We start from the raw sequence: 17,779 nt of genomic DNA, 5'->3' as shown, positions 1-17,779 counted from the left end.
TTTATGTAGATGTTGATGTCCCTATAAGTTTACACATTAATTCTAGATGTAAGCTGGGTCCCTGTGTGCCATCTGGTTCGCCAACAAACACTTTTTCCTATTTTGTCAACGTTGCCTACAAAATGCAGTGTTTCAATAGTTCTCAATGTGAATATTTGAACAGTCAAAAAAAAAACTATTGACAAATATGGTTTCTATATACTTAGCAAGCTGAATTGTTCCTTTTCCCTCCCCCCAAGAGCTGAATCTATGCCTTCTTGTTGTCGTGCTGACAAATGTATGTCTATCCTGTGCATTCCTATAGAAATGAAGCAGACTAATTTACCGGATGTAGTGATGAAACTAAAACTAATACATCTGACAAGCAGTAAGTATTGAGGACTGAATTTTGCATATACACGTGTGTGTGTGTACCCATATAGAGAGAGAAATATAAGCAGGAAAATTACACTAGATACTGCATTCAAACTCTCTTTAAAAATAATCCAGTCTTGAATTATGTAGATTTTATTTTCACTAACACATCAGTAAAACTATACATTTACAGAAGGTTGTGTTATAGAGTATGTCATACACTTTCAGTTGTAATTAAATCTGTTTCCTTTCAAAGCATTCATGCATACACTACACAGGTCAGTACCAATAATATATTGTCTTAGAGTTTCTTAACAGAGCATGTGGCACAAAACAAGCTAACACTATCAGTACAATATTTGAATATTTCTTTTAGATAATCTAGATAAGAAAAAAAAGAAAACTTTTGGTTGAAATAAATGTTTATCACCTACATAAATGTAAGAATCTATTTAAAGATTAGTATAAGATTGATTAGTATAGATTTTAGAAGTTTATATTTCGGTTTATGTTGGTTTCGATTGCTGTGTCCCCATTTTTCCACATTCTGTTCTTTTTTATAAAGTCTTGTTTTTATTTTCAGCCCATTTGTACTGTTATGGTCCTTGTGCCTCCAGCTCTCTCATTCTTCCCTTGTTCTCTTCAGCCTCAGGGTCACGACACGTGCATTCGTCAAGGTCACAGTCCACCCCAAACTGGATGACCTGTCTCACATGCAGACACACATTAAGAGTTGGTCATATTCACAACTAGTGCAGAAGTACTAGATTATACTTTAAGCCCTTGGGCATCAGAGTCTCTTAAACACAGACATGGAACAGTTTCACTGACTGTGTGAATATAAGCTTAATCAGTGAGGTAAGTCTATTGATATAAATTTTACAGAGCAGTTTACATTGAACTGAAAATACAGTACTTTCTAATCCACACTACTGATGTAACAGAATATGAATAGATTATTCAGATTTAACACATAACATGTCCTAAAGAGGGGGCACGGTGGGTTGGTGGTTAGCACGTTCACCTCACACCTCCAGGGTTTGGGGTTCGATTCCCGCCTCCGCCTGGTGTGTGGAGTTTGCATGTTCTCCCCGTGCCTCGGGGGTTTCCTCCAGGTACTCCGGTTTCCTCCCCGGTCCAAAGACATGCATGGTAGGTTGATTGGCATCTCTGGAAAATTGTCCGTAGTGTGTGAGTGTGTGAGTGAATGAGAGTGTGTGTGTGCCCTGTGATGGGTTGGCACTCCGTCCAGGGTGTATCCTGCCTTGATGCCCGATGACGCCTGAGATAGGCACAGGCTCCCCGTGACCCGAGGTAGTTCAGATAAGCGGTAGAAAATGAATGAATGAATGAATGTCCTAAAGAGTTTTCTTTTTGTTGGGTTTAGAAAGACGTAACTAAAAAGTTGTTACGTGAAGCTTAAAATGTCATCTTGTGAGGACATTTCTAGGGTATTTCTATACAAAATAATAATAATAATAATAATAATATGTTAACTGAGCTGCTGCTCCATGTGGATCACATAGAGAATTGTGTGTACAGGACAGTGTAACTTAGGCTCTTCAGGCTCTTCAAAGTACTGTATAAGACATTTTTTAAAGTACATTCATGTACATTTGTTGCATTTTTTGTCAGTCCTAGATGACCATTCTTCAATTGTCTTGTAAATTCATATAGTCATTTTAATAAAATTCCACTTAAAGTACCCTCTCTGGCAAAAATACAGACACAACATTTTGAATTATTACCCTTATGTGGTAATAGAATACCTAAGGTGAAATATGGTGGGGACAGCATTGGGCTACAGTATGGGTGTTTCTGTACTGCATGGACAGAGTGACAGCTCAGAATTGAGACAAGAATAAATGCAGCCAAATGCAGAGAAGCTCTCGAACACCTGCTCCAGCACTACACAACATCAGACTAGGGTGGAGGTCCAGCTTTCAGATCAACAACAGCTTGAAGCATACTGCTTAAAAATATTCAAAATGCCTTTCTGGCAAGTCTATCCTTCACTGTACAAGTCAAAGCCCAGACCTGAAGCTTACAGAGACCTAAAAATGGCAGTTCAAATAACCTGTGCATCCAGTCTGACTGAGTCAGGAGGGATGGGAGTAACTGCCCAAGTTAAGGTGTGCAACACTTGCTGAGAGCCAAGTAGGCTCAAGGTTGTAACTGCTGCCAAAGGTGCTTCTGCAAAGAAACTGAATAAAGTGTCTGGTAATTATCTAAATTAAAGATAGTTTCATTATGTCATTATGTGTTATTATGTCTAGATTGATGGCCAATAATTCGATACTAACTAAACAGGAAAAACTGTGCCACTCTGTTACTAAGATTGTAATGATGTAACAAAAGTACACTATTAATAATAACCATGTGCAAATTAATGTGAAGCTTTTTTATGTCAGTATTTATTGAGTGACACAATGGCTGGTTTTTCTACCAGCCACTTAGTTATGCATCCTCTTACTAGGTCAGTTATAATTATTAATATCATATGACAGTATAAGTATCATGAATATAAATACGTATCATGAATATAAATTGATATCATAGCTGTTAAAAGCATACATTACTGTAGAAGTTCCTAAACTTTTTAAGTCAGTTACTTTATATGTATTATTTATGCTGCCTCTGGCTAGAAATATTCACAAACATGGTATTTGCTTCCACTTTTATGCTGATAGTGCACAGCAATGCCAGATGATACATCAGATTAATACAGTTGAAGAACATGTAAAGGATATTAAACAGTGGATGGTTACATGCTTCATCATCCTTAATTCTGATAAGACAGAAGTGCTTGTACTGGAACCACATGCAGCTAGAAGAAAGTTTTCTGATTACAGAGTAACTCAGTATGGTCTTTCTGTTTATGGGCAGCAGTAAACGACCTTGGAGTGATTATTGACTCCAGTCTTTCAACTGAAGCTCATGTAGATTTTACTATGACAGACTTCTTTCATTGCCTGAATTTCTTTATACTAACATACGAAGCCAAAAAATATCTGCCCAGTAGATTCCACAAAATGATTATTTACAGACCCCCAGGGTCATTTTGAAATTCTTTGAGAATATGGGGCTTTCATCTAAAAACTACTTTCTTTAGACAAAGCATTAATCCATCAGATAATCCAGAAGACCCTCTGAGAACAATAGTTGTGTCCATCGTGGATTCAGTAGGGGATAATAAGAATGGAATAGGACCCACTCATAATGGAGGTCACATTCGATCACTTTCCCTTGTCACTCTTGATACTTATATATTGTCACCTTTTTACAGACTGAAGCTATCTCAGATCATTATCTCATCTCATTTAAAATGTTTCACAAAGACCAAAATGATTTCCTTAATCTTTTAAAAATAATAAATTCGTCCCTTAGTAATTATTTTGTACATCTTTTAAAAGAGCAGGTACTGTAAGGAACACCATTCTTCTAATACATTTATTATTTGACGTTTTCCTTGTTGCCATCAAATTTGAAATTTATATCCTAAATTTATAGATTTCTCTAAAGCTAATTTGTGACAATGTCAAAGTGTTAAAAATGTTAAAACCAATATATAAATAATATATAAATTGAATTACATTAAATAATTGGGAAATAAAGTAGGTTCTGTTAAAGGATATGAGCTAAGCCATGTCATACTCTTCAATAATTTGCAGAGAAAATATCTTGCTCACAGGGCTGTCATTGACTGAAATTTGTGAGCAGCTAACTGTTTAGGCTGTTGTGCCTGGATCAAATTTGACTTCAAATCAGATATTATTCTGCCAGCCAAACATGCTGTGTTGTATTCAGCAGTCAGCACAATAGACGTTTGCATGAGACACTGTATACGACATCATAACTAGCGTTATGTAGCCATTAGGCCTCTAGTCACTCAAACTGCGAGAGTTGTGTTATACACCAAACAGGATTCAAATCTCTCTCGGGGGGGGAGAATATGATGTGAATGAAGTGATCCCGACTATGTCATATATTACTTTGTGACCCTTGGTAGAGCTCATCATGTGACGGTCATGTAACTCATTCATGAAACCACACAGATAAGTGGTAAATCATCAAGAACGCTTCCTACTTATTACATCTAATAAGACTAGATTTTGTTTTGTTTAGTCAGTACTGCAGAATCTACAATACCACCACCTGACCTGGCAATTTGATGAATTCCTGTGAGCATCAAAATTCCACACTACATAATTCATGCATGTGGTTTATTTTATGCCCATAATACTCTGAGCAAGAAAGGAACTGCAGAGCAGGTCACACTCTTTCTATTCTCCTGTTACAGCTCTCACTGCTGGCATTTATCCTAGACGAGTATCACTATCAACACGTCCGACATTTCCACTGGCTGTGTAAACATGTGAGCGTCAGTTCCTGCTGGACACACGGTGGCAGGATGCTTCCACTCACTGTTTATTTCACTTTCTGCATCTGAACATTAAAAAGCACTATTTTACAGTCTCCCATGACCACTGACACCTGGCCTGGGCCTAATAAAGCCGGTTTAGGCTGGACATTTATTTACGCCCAGTTCCTCTTTTCCCTGAGCTCACTGCTCTCTGTGCCGAAGTCTGACATTTACATCAGCAAGTACCAATAAGAATACTTAGATGACTGAAAAAGTACAGTCTGTATGAGTGAAAAAGTACAGTATGAAAAAGTACAGCCAGACATTGAGGTAAACTAATTGAATCAATAAATACTAAATCATTGAATACCAATTGCAAGGCACAGTTTATTACCTTCCCAGCACGATCATTGTGTTTAAATGCTTCCTTTTACAGGATTTCACTTACCTTTTTGGTAGAAAGAGTGGATGGACAGCAATCTCCTCCATCGTATTGGCAGTAGGCTCGGTTGTTGATTGTATCACACCAGCCATCTCCACCAAATGGCTTAGAGGAAAGACAATTAGCTTCAGTGACGATACAACTCTCCAACAATAGCACATTTTGTAATTGCATGTTGGCTACAGCATTTTTCAGTTAAAACTTGTGTGATCATAGGCTGACCACAACTATTCAACACAAATAACTATCACCATACACATCTTCTGTGAAGCATAACAGACTACAATGTTAAGGTTTTTTTTTTAACTTTGTGTCTTGATGCCAAAACGTTGGCTTTCTTCCAGCATGTGGAGCCATTCAGTGAGTCAGGGTTGTATCTGATTCCACAGTTGAACCCAGGAACAGCAGCTGAGGACATATTTTTACATAAACCTCTATGGCTACTTATAATCAGAATATATCAGAGTGTGCGATATGTGCTTGAATCTTTGTCTTCTGATCTTTGTATTATTCAAAAGAACAAAGCATTATATTCGACAATGTATATTTAAATTTAAAATTGAATGGAATGCTGGTTATTTCTCAGGATTAAAATTTATTATGAAAAAAATTTGCTGATTAAAAGTCAGCTGATTCAACTGGATATTGTGATAGAGCAAAAAAAAAAAAAAAAAACCAGACACGCCCTGCAGTTTCTGCCTCTTAAACACCAAAAATTTTAGCAATAACTTGGAATTGAATGCTAACCTTTATTTTTACCTCCCACCACTTGCTGCTTGACAATTTTTGTAAACAACAAATCTTCTCATTTTACACCTGTTTTCAGGAGGACAGCAAGAGAAGAAGAGGGAGTGAGGCATTTTTTTGGTTTTTTTTCTTGGGTTTGTGTTAGATCCTTCCCATCAAGTGTCATTTCATACGTGTGAATAAAGATAAATGTGAACATTCCAGGGAAGGTAAGATTTCCAGACCACAGGGATAGAGCTGAATGACTGCAACAACGTTTGAAGGGGGATCTTGTCTTAATCTGAACTACTCAAGCTTAGACCAGTGCCTGCTCTGCATATACCTAGAAATAGTAGAAGAATGTACCAAAAAAAAAATCTTAGTCAACCTTGGAGTTTTCTCTCTAAAGCTTACTACCTTATTCTCATAACATCTGTAGGTTGAGCTCCTGTAGCTTCTGTTTCTTTCTTAGCAAAAGGCATCCGCAATAGGATTTGTTGTTGTTGTTGTTGTGTTGATTCTCTTTGACAGGAAACCGTAGGCTCATTAATATTATCAAACTTTGAAATCCTTCTTCCCTTTTTCCCTTAACGGATTTTTCACTATTGTTGCTGCATCCAAATGATGATACATAACAATAAACATCTAAATATAATAAGTATGATTGTTAAAACTATTAGCATCTGTTTCTAAGCCAGTGTCCAAGGAGCCAGTTGATCATATCTGAATATACAGAAAATGATTTAGCACTAATACCCAACTGCCAGGTTCTTAATGGTTTTTAGGAAGCAAAACACAGAACAGCCTTCCTGCATTTTATGTGACAGTACCAGGAACTTTCCACTACAAAATTTAATACTTGCTTTCTTTCAAAGTTCAAGTCATAGACGGTTGTGCTTTATTTAACAGCTAACACATGAAGCCATTCAGGAATCTTAATAAGCTACACTATTGTGTTCCAAGAGGAAATCCTACTATTAAAATTGAATGTGTGAACTTCAGGAAGAGAAATGTGGAAAGTATACTTAAAAATCTATAATTTATAGATGTGGGCTCCAGGGTGGCCCTTTTCATATTACTCTAATAATTCCTGACAAGAAACTTTTACTTATCATGATATTTTTAATTGTAGTGCCATCTTAAAAAGCCTTGGTGCAATGGCATTTATTATGTTGGAAGGCAAATCGGTTTACTAGTTTGGGCTTCTAGTGATCAAATTCCAGTGATCAATAAATCTAGAGAGGTCATTTTTCAGCTAATGTACATAAAACATTCTGAGCTTCTGCCTTTACTATTCAATTGAGATCACCATGTACTTTTATTTTACAAAGAATATTCATAATCTCAGAGTAAGTTCTTATAAAGTATTATCATTAAAAGAATCAGGTTTTCACTCTATATGCTTTCTACTTCCATTTTAGTGACAAGATAAGTAAAAGTAAAACATTTCATAAGCTTTCTTTTTGTTACTCTTAAAAGACAAAATTACAAATTAACATCTAATACTCTCTTTTTTTATTCAACAAGCCCATTCAGATCGTGTGTCCCAGACATCTCATAACTACTGTGCTTGTCAGTAGTAAAAAGTCTAAAAAAAAAAAAAAAATTCATGAGTTGTGGGTGGAAACAGAGGTGTTTGACAACAGATAGTGAAAAATAAATTAATTTTATACATATATTTTATATACCATTAAATATTAAAATGTTTAAATCTAGATGCATAAAAATACAAGTGTTTATCTGTGTTTGGTGACCAAAACCTTAGCTCTTCCTTTTTTACTTGGGATCTATTAGTAGCTACCTGAAGAACTGTTGCTCTTCTGTTCACACATAAAGTAGTAGAGAAAATAACAGTACAAAAAAAAGTTCCTGCTGTTTTATTGGAAATGTTTCTTTTATTTATCCTTTTATGAACTTCTAATGATTCCGTTGGATGGTATATATAAGGCAGTAAAACCTAACAACATATAGAATTTTTGCTATTCTCTGTGCACACGGTTTAACTTTCTCTGTCTTGGCCAAGCCTCGCTGAACATATTACTGGCTCTCAAAAATAAAACAATCAACCCCGGCCTTATCGCTTACGACTGATGGTGGAGTTCTCCAGGCCTCCACTTCGAGCTGGTAGAACTCAATCAAAGTACTTGTTCTTTCCCAGCTGAAAAGGAGCAGATGTGGACCCTACCGTAGTTTATCAAATTTTCCGTGGCACACTTGACATATCGGGTGAGTAAACACTGAGTTGAGATCCAACTGAAAATCTCTTCAAAATTAAACATCTTGAAAACATGAATAACTGAGAAAGGTATTTTTATCGAAACTCAGAACCTCAGAACTCCGGCACCAGTTATTATACAAATGATGAGTGTTCTGGTGTTTTGCAGACCTTGCAATAACAAAGTTTGTTTACAGTAGGCAGTGAGGATTGCTCAATAATTTACAAATCTCTAAATAGAACTCACCTCACAAGACTGAATGCAGTGAATCTGCTCAAGGCTGGGGTGCCATTTCATTGTGCCTGTACATACAATGCTCTATACACACAAACACACACAGATGCACATCCACACAAACAAATAGACAGATTTCATTTCATTGTCCATTCTGGTTATTGTGACTTTATATAACTGTATGAACAGATTCAAAGCATCTTTAGTAGTTCCGGGCCAACTGATGCAACTGTACCTGAAACTAAACCTAACTTCAATCCTATGGTCACTGTGGAAGCATTTATAATATTACACACTCAGAGTTTTAACATACTAAATTAATTGTACATAGCAAAGTCATTAAATTCTAAAAACAATAAAACTATGAAATAAACAGAAAACACTGTTTTAATCTGTCTCTGTTTTAAACAAACATTTTATTGACATGACAAAGAACAGCAATTCATAGCCATGTACTGTATCCTTTCCCAACATAATTTTGACATCGAAATCCTGGAAGTCAGTACCTATTCACCTTATCTTAACATGACCTTTCCTCCAACGCACTTACCCAATCTGCAGAAGTTTTAGATATCATTCCTGGAAAGCACACTTTATGAAAGGGTGCAGAAGTATGGATATAAACACCTTGGATATAAATACCTTGAATATAAATACCTTGAGAGACTTGAGTGCTTGGTGTGTGGTATTTTAATTGTCTTCTGTATAAACATTTTGACCAAAATCATCAGTTACAAATTGCTATGGAGACAAGGAGATGAAATTGGCCTTTAAAAGCGAAATTGAGTAGCCAATTTTGAGCAAGAAAAAGCAAACAGTGCCATTCAGATAGTCAGTAATATGACAATATGTCTCCAGTTTACTCAGATTGTGTTGCTCATGTAGCACAAAATCAAATTGTTTGAATATGTAACTTTGTAAATTCAATCCTGAGCCATGAAGAATAAACTAGAAACCTTTTTTTTTTTTGAGAAAAAAAAAAACAATTTTAAGGCTTTTAACATCTCAATTGTTCAAAAACCATTTATCAAAACAAACTTGATTGTGTGTGAAATGTTTGCCTTTCATGAGTGGATCACATGCAACGTTATCAGGCAAGAAAGTCCAGCTGACTCCTGTCAACCTGGTCCCTAATTAATGTTGGTGGTCGGAGCCAATCCACATGTTGTATATGCAGTGTTTTGCAGCCTATGACTAAGAAGTGAGAACAAATGAGGTTCACTCCTGTGGTCATCAGCACCACATCACACCTGGCTTCAAATTCACAGACTGTTGTTTAGTTGCTAGTTGGCAAGCAATGCTAAGACTATGTAGTCAACTGGTCAAAATATTATGACCCAGAAGAGTACACCAAAGTTTACATGAGGACAAGAAGACTGCGACTGGAATCGGCTTTTAAGGTAGAACAGTGAATGATTCCAAATAACCAATTACCTCACCTCAACCCTGGTGGGAAGAACCCAGTGTTTGATTGTATCAGCCGAGGAGTTATTGGGCAACACCACAGGGTCACTTAAGGGTACGACACATACTGGGAAGCAGACTGCACCTGCCACGACACAAAGCAAACCTTCATTTTAATTTGTTTTAAATATTCATGTGATCACAGTTGGGCTAAAAAAATAGCCAAAACCAAATTTGGACATCTGTACTATATAAGCATTTTTTTCATCATATCATGTGACACTAGATCACTAGGTCACTAGATCATTTATTATGCTATAAGGTTTAAATACATAGTTGCATGCGTAGCAGGTATCATTGCCACATTACAGCTCTAATGTATCCAGTTCAATCATGAGCTCAGGTTACTGTACTCCAGATTCTTCTTAAATCACACTGGCAGTAACCACTTTATTAATTTTGGATCTGGGGCCTATCCTGGGAACTATCCTGGGAATACCTAAGATCATACTGAAGGAATTCCACACAGACCCATGTACAGACCCAAAGTGCCCATGTATCTGTGAGGTGGCAGCGATTCTCGATTCACCACCATGATTCCTTGGTTCAATTATTAACATCAACACAAAACAGGTCACAAGCTAAGATATAATTAGTTACTAATAATATTATATATATATATATATATATATATATATATATATATATATATATATATATATTTAAAATACACATTTAATTTTTTTATTGCACCTTATATAGTACCAGTAAAACTGCATCAGTCATGTTGATGAATAGAACTGAAATACTGAATTAAAAAAATATTTGTAATCATTCATTACAATTATTAATCAGTGGCAAAATGCAGAAATAATAAAATGCTTACCGATGCCATAACCCTCATCACAGGTATACTCCACCATATTGAGCTCCAGAGGAACCTGACACAATCCTTCCATCGTTTTACACATTGAGAAGTCTTCAGTCCATTGCCCATCTTTTGTGCAGCGAACTGAGTACTGTAGTGATAAATAATAAGAGAATTATTTGGAATGTATTGTGTGCACTCATGCAAGCTGAGCTGCATAATACCTCAATATGTTTTCGTTTTGTATTGTATTGTCTACTCTTGTGCTACATCAGTAAAATGAAATATGCAAGAACTGTATAAGTCTTTACCCTCTCTGTTGGGACAGGACAGTGTAGAATGCACACGCTATTATATTCCAGGTGGTTGGTACATGTGTACATTCCCTCAAACATGGCAGGCAGAGCAGGGCATAAGACAGGGGAACAGCCTCCTGTCTGCCATCTGCCACCCTCTAAACACTCCAGTTTCAGAAACCTCCTATACACACACACACACAACGATGACAATGGACACCTTTACATGGACCTGTGTGTTACCGCTTCTAACATCTGCATCTTCTGCGACTTAAATTATTCCTAATCTGATTCTCAGTAATAAAGAAAAAAGGATTTAAAATTTGTAATTAAATGCACTTTGGTAACTAACACATAAGGGAACACATAAATCTGCATATTTTCCTATTACTGTGCAGTACTGGTAATGTAAAGTACACACAGACAGCACTGAATGTTGACTATTTTATTTTGAGATCAGCTTATATTCCAAACTATGTAACCCCCAATTAAAATTTCAACGTAATAAACAATGTACCCACAATGAACATTATGGTATAACTTACAAGATTGATTCATATTCATGCGTCAAAAAACATTTGGTAGGACTCATGAATCACCAACTCCTGACTGTAGCAGAATTGTTTATAGGGTAGGAACACACAGAAGCAATAACAGTACCTATGATATACTTTCATAATGGAATGCCTTTTAAAGAGAATATGTCAAAGGTATTAATAAACATGAGCATTTAAAACAATTTATTAGACCCGCTGGCCAGGACTTGTAGCAGGAATGGGCAATTAAAAGGGCTTAAGAATTGTTCACATATTTTAACAGCCAGTTTAACAAACCCATAAAGTCATGGCAGGTGTAAATACTGGCCTCCCCTGACCCTGTTAAATAGTGATTAGCTGCATTGTGTAATCCCAATTGGATAAACTAGTTCAATCATATAGTAAATGATTAGCCAGTTTGTACATTCAGCATAATTATGTTACTGCAGAATTATTTAGGAAGATATATGGTGAAGGTTTTATCTTATTTAAAATATATGGTCTACAGAAATTAGGGAGAATATCATTTTGTTTCTACCATTTGCCAACACAACAATTTCAAAATCCAAAAGTTCCAACAGTAACACCTACACAGGATGGAGAGTGTGAAAAAAAAACACTACACAGTAGTACTCACTTCCTTGGCTTTTTTGTCAGGGTACCCGTAATGTAATATCCAGGGTTGCATTTGTAGCGACAGACAGTGCCGACGTCATGCCTTCTGCCCTCACACTGTGGCACCAAGAGCTTGGCATTGGGTACCGCAGGCGGGTCCAAGCACTCAATCTTGCAATATGCTTCAGGGAATGACCACAGTCCATCCTCAAGACAGGTCAATGTATTGCTCTCACCTTGGCATAATTTAAAACCACATATGTAATATCCATTCTGCAAACAAAGGACATTTATATGCTACACAGAAAACCTGAAATGTAAATGCTTCAGATTTCACTTCATACAAATGACAAATGAAATTCAGCATGAAACTGTTTACACCACTCTTTTCTTCAAACATTAATAAATGCATTTGGGATTTTACGCCATACTATGAACACGCAGTGCAAGCACATCAGAAGGTGAGGAATATGACTTTATGAGAGATGGAAATCCAAATCTGTTTTCTCTAAAAGTTAATGAAGGATAACAGAACCTCATGGTAACTTGTACCTTATGTGGGATACACGCCTGAAACATGCCTGAAGCCATATGATGCTGGTAAGGTAAAAGAAAACTAATTAGAATGTATGACAACTTCTAAAGCAATTTTACTGGTCAATAAAAATATAATGAATCTCTTTTGCAATGTTTCCAAAAAAAGAGAACAATTTATAAGGTACAGAAAGTGGAAGCACACTTTGTAACTCCAAAAAATGGCACCAAAAATGAGTGTTAATGGTCTAATTTGTTTCTGCAACACATGCAAATGCACCAGCTAGAAAACCAAAAGTGTTCAACATGGTAATTGCTAAAAGCAATTGACCTTAATATCATAAACAGGTTTCAAAGCCCTCTAAGAAACTTGACAAAACAAGTCTTGCTTATAGGCATTCAATGGAAAGTATCTTCTGGGTTGAAATTGTAACATAAAAAACACAACACACTATAGTCAATAGATGGAAGTGTACCATCGTAGGGGTTTTTACAATTTGGTCTGAAAATAGGCTATGAAGGCTATTGTCATAATCATAAAATACATATAGCATTGCTCCCTCTGCTATCTGATACTGTTCTACAGTGTGGTTCCTGAAGATTGGCAAGTTTGGAGTTTACCTTCCTCAAACTTTATTATGTACATTTTTTGGGAAATAATGAGTAAGCTAAACCAATTGTCATTGAAGTACTTCACAGCAGGGGCGGTTCTAGGCCTTGTTTAGGGTGGCTTCAGCCCCCCTGTGTGTGATCTCAGCCACCCTAAAACTATAAGTATAATTTTTTCTTTCAAAAAGAAAAAAAAAGTTAAAATGCAGGACGTGTCGTCAATGAGAAAGAAAATTATTTATCAGTTTGATCCAAGAGCGTTTTTTTACTTCGCGCTGCGTTGTAGTCTTTCAAAAGTGCGTCATCAGCTCTCTGCTTTATTTGAACAAAGAAGCACAGGCACGTGCAGCGTGCACGCGCAGTCAGAGCTGGAGGCATTTATCTATAACGTTAATCGGAGGAAAGCCGCATGCATAAAATTTTGGTGTCCACTTTTGCCATTTAATAATACCATAACTTTTGGGTTACTATGTAGTCATATAATATATAAAAGTCTTCCTGTTTTAAATTCTCACTGAGGGCTAAACCCCCTAAAGATGAAATCCTAGAACCGCCCCGCTTTACAGTACTTTATTTTGAAATTACTCAATAAAAATAGAACACATATTATGACATTATTATTATTATTATTATTATTATTATTATTATTATTATTATTATTATTATTATTATCATCATTAGTAGTAGTAGTATTTGTTACTTTTATTATTGTATTTGATTGCTTTGATATAAACCACTTAACCACCTCAGATGGAGATGAATAGTGGCATGCGGAGCTTTTTGTGTTAGTTTGATGTATTTGTTCCTTGTTGCTCAATAAATGTATGCACAAAATATATTTTTCATATATTCATATAGTTTCTCTACAGTTCCAAATACATACAAAATAACATCAACCTGTCAATGGTCAGTGGGGGTGGCAAGACAGCAAATCTAATGGCATGATAATGGAGATAAATTGTCTGTCCAGGGGTACAATTATTATCCTAAAGGGATGAGTAAACAAGTAACTGTCTAGTTTATTCCAGCGCTGACTGGTGTGCAACTTAGTTTTAAGTTACAGTCATGGTAAAAGTAAAGTACGTCCTTCTATAATCATGGTTTTATATACATTAATGTCTAAATAACAATTGTGTGATCCGCATAAACAATTTCTACAAACAAACCTCAGGTGACAACAAAATAAAACACACAACAGATCGCAACATCAGAAACCATGTGGAAAAAATAAGTACAGAAACTCTCAGAGATACAATAGTTCGAGTTATGAATTTACGATGGACAAATGTGAAACAACAAAAGTATTTTAAATTTTGCACGCCAGGCAATCAGCATATGTGGAACGTTGGGCTCCTGCCTTGGCATCTTGTGAGATGCCTTGCCTCATTCTCACCACCGATCGACAGAGTGCAGTTGTCTCAATGTTAGAGATGTATTTTTTACAAGTAAGTTAACATAGCTATCAACAGCCTTATGTTGTTCAAGTATGCAGATAAAGTTTTGTTAACATTGTTAAAGTTATCCATTGTTAAAGTTTTTATAACAGATACAATTATGTACTTAATAAATTTTCTATTAGATTGCATTAGCCAAATAATACTAGAATTTTTTTAATTATTAACAAATGAGAGTATACTAACTCATACTGATCACCATTCCTTTAAGACTCCTGAGTAGGCTGGGACATGGTTCGACTTGATATTTTCTAGTTACGATGGGTTTACTTGAACGCATCTCCTTACCCAGGGACTAGCTGTTCTTATTTTCACATTTCTGGGCTGGTGATTTGAGCTTGTATTACAGCCACAGGACCTGAGACCTGAGTTAAAGTTGAGCTCCATTTTATACCATAGCCATCTGTCCAGCGGCTTAAGCTGACCTGAAACTGGGTGCCCAATCTTATTATCTTGTCTATCTCTTTTTCACTACTTTTTAATTTTTAATTCACCATCACCAATTACTTTAGTAGGAATACTATACACCTACACCTTCATTCAAGTATCTAATCAACTAATTTTGTGGCAACAGTGCAATCCATAAAATTATGCAGATAATTGCTTCAGCTTCAGGAATCTTTCACATCAACCTTTAGAGTAGGCAAAAAAAAATGTGATCTTCGTGATTTTGACGTTCGCGTGATTGTTGGTGCCAGACAGGCTGTTTAAGGTTTTCTGTAACTGCTGATCTAGTGAGATTTACACACAATACAGTCTCTACAGTGTACTCAGTATGGTGCAATAAAGAAAAAAGATTCATTGAGCATCAGTTCTGTGGATGGAAAGACGTTATTGATGAGGAAGGTCAACAGAGATTTACCAGACTGGTTTGAGCTGACAGAAAGGCTATAGTAACTCAGATAATCACGCTGAATAATTGTGGTAGAAAAACTTCTCAGAATACATGCTGAACCTTGAGGCACATGAGCTACAACAGCAGAAGACTACATCGGGTTCCACTTCTGTCAGCCAAGAAGAGAAAGATGAGGCTACAGTGGGCACAGACTCACAGAAACTGGACAGTTGAAGACTGTAAAAATGTAGCCTGATCTGATGAATCTGCTGAGGCTGACATATGGAAGGATCATAATTCTTCACAACGGCATGAATCCATGCCCCCAACCTGCTTTGTGCCAAGAGTACAGGCTTGTGGTGGTAGTCTAATGGTGTGAAGAATGTATTCTTGGCAATCTTTGGGCCTATTAATACCAATCAATCGTCACTTGAAAGCCACAGCATATTTGAGTTATTGTTGCTGACCATGTGCATTGCTTTTACCATCTTCTAATGGCTACTTCCACCATGAAATGAACCAAAAGTTGTCTCAAACTGATTTCATGAACATGACAATGAGTTCAGTGTTAATTAGTGGCCTTCCCAGTCACAGGATCTAAATCCAATACAGCACCATTGGGATGTGGTTGATAGGGAGCATGTAAGTGCACAAAAGGGATAATGATTAGGATTCACATAGCACAATCATGTTAACATGGACCAGAATCTCAAAGGATTGTTTCCAACATCCAACTTGTGGAACACTTGCGCACCTCCATAATGTGACATGTTTGCTTTACTATCAACTTGTGTACCTCTTTGTCACACTTGAACCCTTAATGAGCAAGCCAGAGTGACAGTTGCAAGGAAACACCCAGAACACAAAAAGCAAACCATCCTCAACTGGATAACAGATTATATGCAAATTTAGCTTCATGTCTATAACATCAAGGTGAAATTATTCACTGTATAATGAATATAAAACCTGAGCATAGTTTTTAGTTTAAGTTCTTTTCTCACCTAAAAAATTCAAAATTTAGGAACACTGTTTTCAAAATATTATTTTTATTGGGATTCTTTTATTAGCCTTAAAATACAATGCTTGCAATGCTAGCTACTCAGCATGTTATTATAAAATGCTCTCTCACTCTCTCTCACTCATTTTCTACCGCTTATCCGAACTACCTCGGGTCACGGGTAGCCTGTGCCTATCTCAGGCGTCATCGGGCATCAAGGCAGGATACACCCTGGACGGAGTGCCAACCCATCGCAGGGCACACACACACTCTCATTCACTCACGCAATCACACACTACGGACAATTTTCCAGAGATGCCAATCAACCTACCATGCATGTCTTTGGACCGGGGGAGGAAACCGGAGTACCCGGAGGAAACCCCTGAGGCACGGGGAGAACATGCAAACTCCACACACACAAGGCGGAGGCGGGAATCAAACCCCCAACCCTGGAGGTGTAAGGCCAACGTGATAACCACTAAGCCACCGTGCCCCCTAAAATTACTTCACATACTGTAAAATAAAATATTGATATACTTCAGCAAACTTAACCCTGTCCAAGGTTTCTGCAAAAAAGACAAAGTCATCAAAATCAATAAGCATAGTTATTTAGTGATACAAGGCTACCCTGGAAACCAAGGTACCAGAAACTGTAATCTGACAAAGAAAACTGTGCCAATCTATAAGAATGCCATTTGCAAAGCACAGGGAAAGTTCATCTAACCATTTTACCACCCTAGACTGAATAGTAAGGGAGGATATGACTCCTTTCCATGGGATTCTCTAGCAAACTTAAAACATGATCTTATTCTTGAGCTGTTTCCTTGCTCCTTAAGTGCTGCCCTGCTTTCCTGTTTACACAGCAGAGAAGCATGGGGCCTCCTGGAGAGGACCTGAGGTAGCTGCCAAGCATATATACACACCCCTAAATCCCCAGCTGAATGAAACAGACTTCAAGGATACATAAAATATGTTGTCGATTCATAAAGGATATGTAAAGGATTTATATATATGCCCAAACACAGCAATAATGATAACATCAATACACTTAGGGTATTACCTTGCAATGTGGAGGGTGAGTTGCAGGAGAAGGTGCACTGCTTGCCAAAAGTAGTGCCCCAAGGGCAGGTGAAGGAGGCAAAATAGACATGCAAGTTATCAGGCAGACCGCAGTCCACTGGCTCACAGCTCACCACACGGTCCCAAACACCACTGACACAGTTCAGCTCTACAGCTCTCTGGGAACCAAATGGAGTCACAGACAAAGATAGAGGATAATGTAAATGATTGCTTTAA

The 17,779-nt window shown here is 36.9% G+C and overlaps 1 protein-coding gene across 1 annotated transcript in view; it reads right to left on the bottom strand.

Annotated features, from left to right (window-relative positions):
• Positions 1 to 489: 489 nt before the first annotated feature.
• The window catches only part of pappa2 (pappalysin 2), a 53,082-nt gene continuing 35,792 nt past the window's right edge, over positions 490 to 17,779 (bottom strand). Inside the window, exons 16-23 of the mRNA XM_060873412.1 lie at positions 17,544 to 17,721; positions 12,077 to 12,290; positions 10,919 to 11,087; positions 10,626 to 10,758; positions 9,775 to 9,884; positions 8,348 to 8,419; positions 5,166 to 5,264; positions 490 to 1,058 (exon numbers count right to left, since the gene is read on the bottom strand). Of these exons, the coding sequence (XP_060729395.1) occupies positions 951 to 1,058; positions 5,166 to 5,264; positions 8,348 to 8,419; positions 9,775 to 9,884; positions 10,626 to 10,758; positions 10,919 to 11,087; positions 12,077 to 12,290; positions 17,544 to 17,721 (1,083 nt within the window). The 3' untranslated portion in view covers positions 490 to 950. The remainder of the gene's footprint in view (positions 1,059 to 5,165; positions 5,265 to 8,347; positions 8,420 to 9,774; positions 9,885 to 10,625; positions 10,759 to 10,918; positions 11,088 to 12,076; positions 12,291 to 17,543; positions 17,722 to 17,779) is intronic.

Source organism: Tachysurus vachellii, chromosome 7 (assembly GCF_030014155.1).
Source record: "Tachysurus vachellii isolate PV-2020 chromosome 7, HZAU_Pvac_v1, whole genome shotgun sequence".
Taxonomy (NCBI): Eukaryota; Metazoa; Chordata; class Actinopteri; order Siluriformes; family Bagridae; genus Tachysurus; species Tachysurus vachellii.
This window is presented reverse-complemented; position numbering and strand designations above follow the sequence as displayed.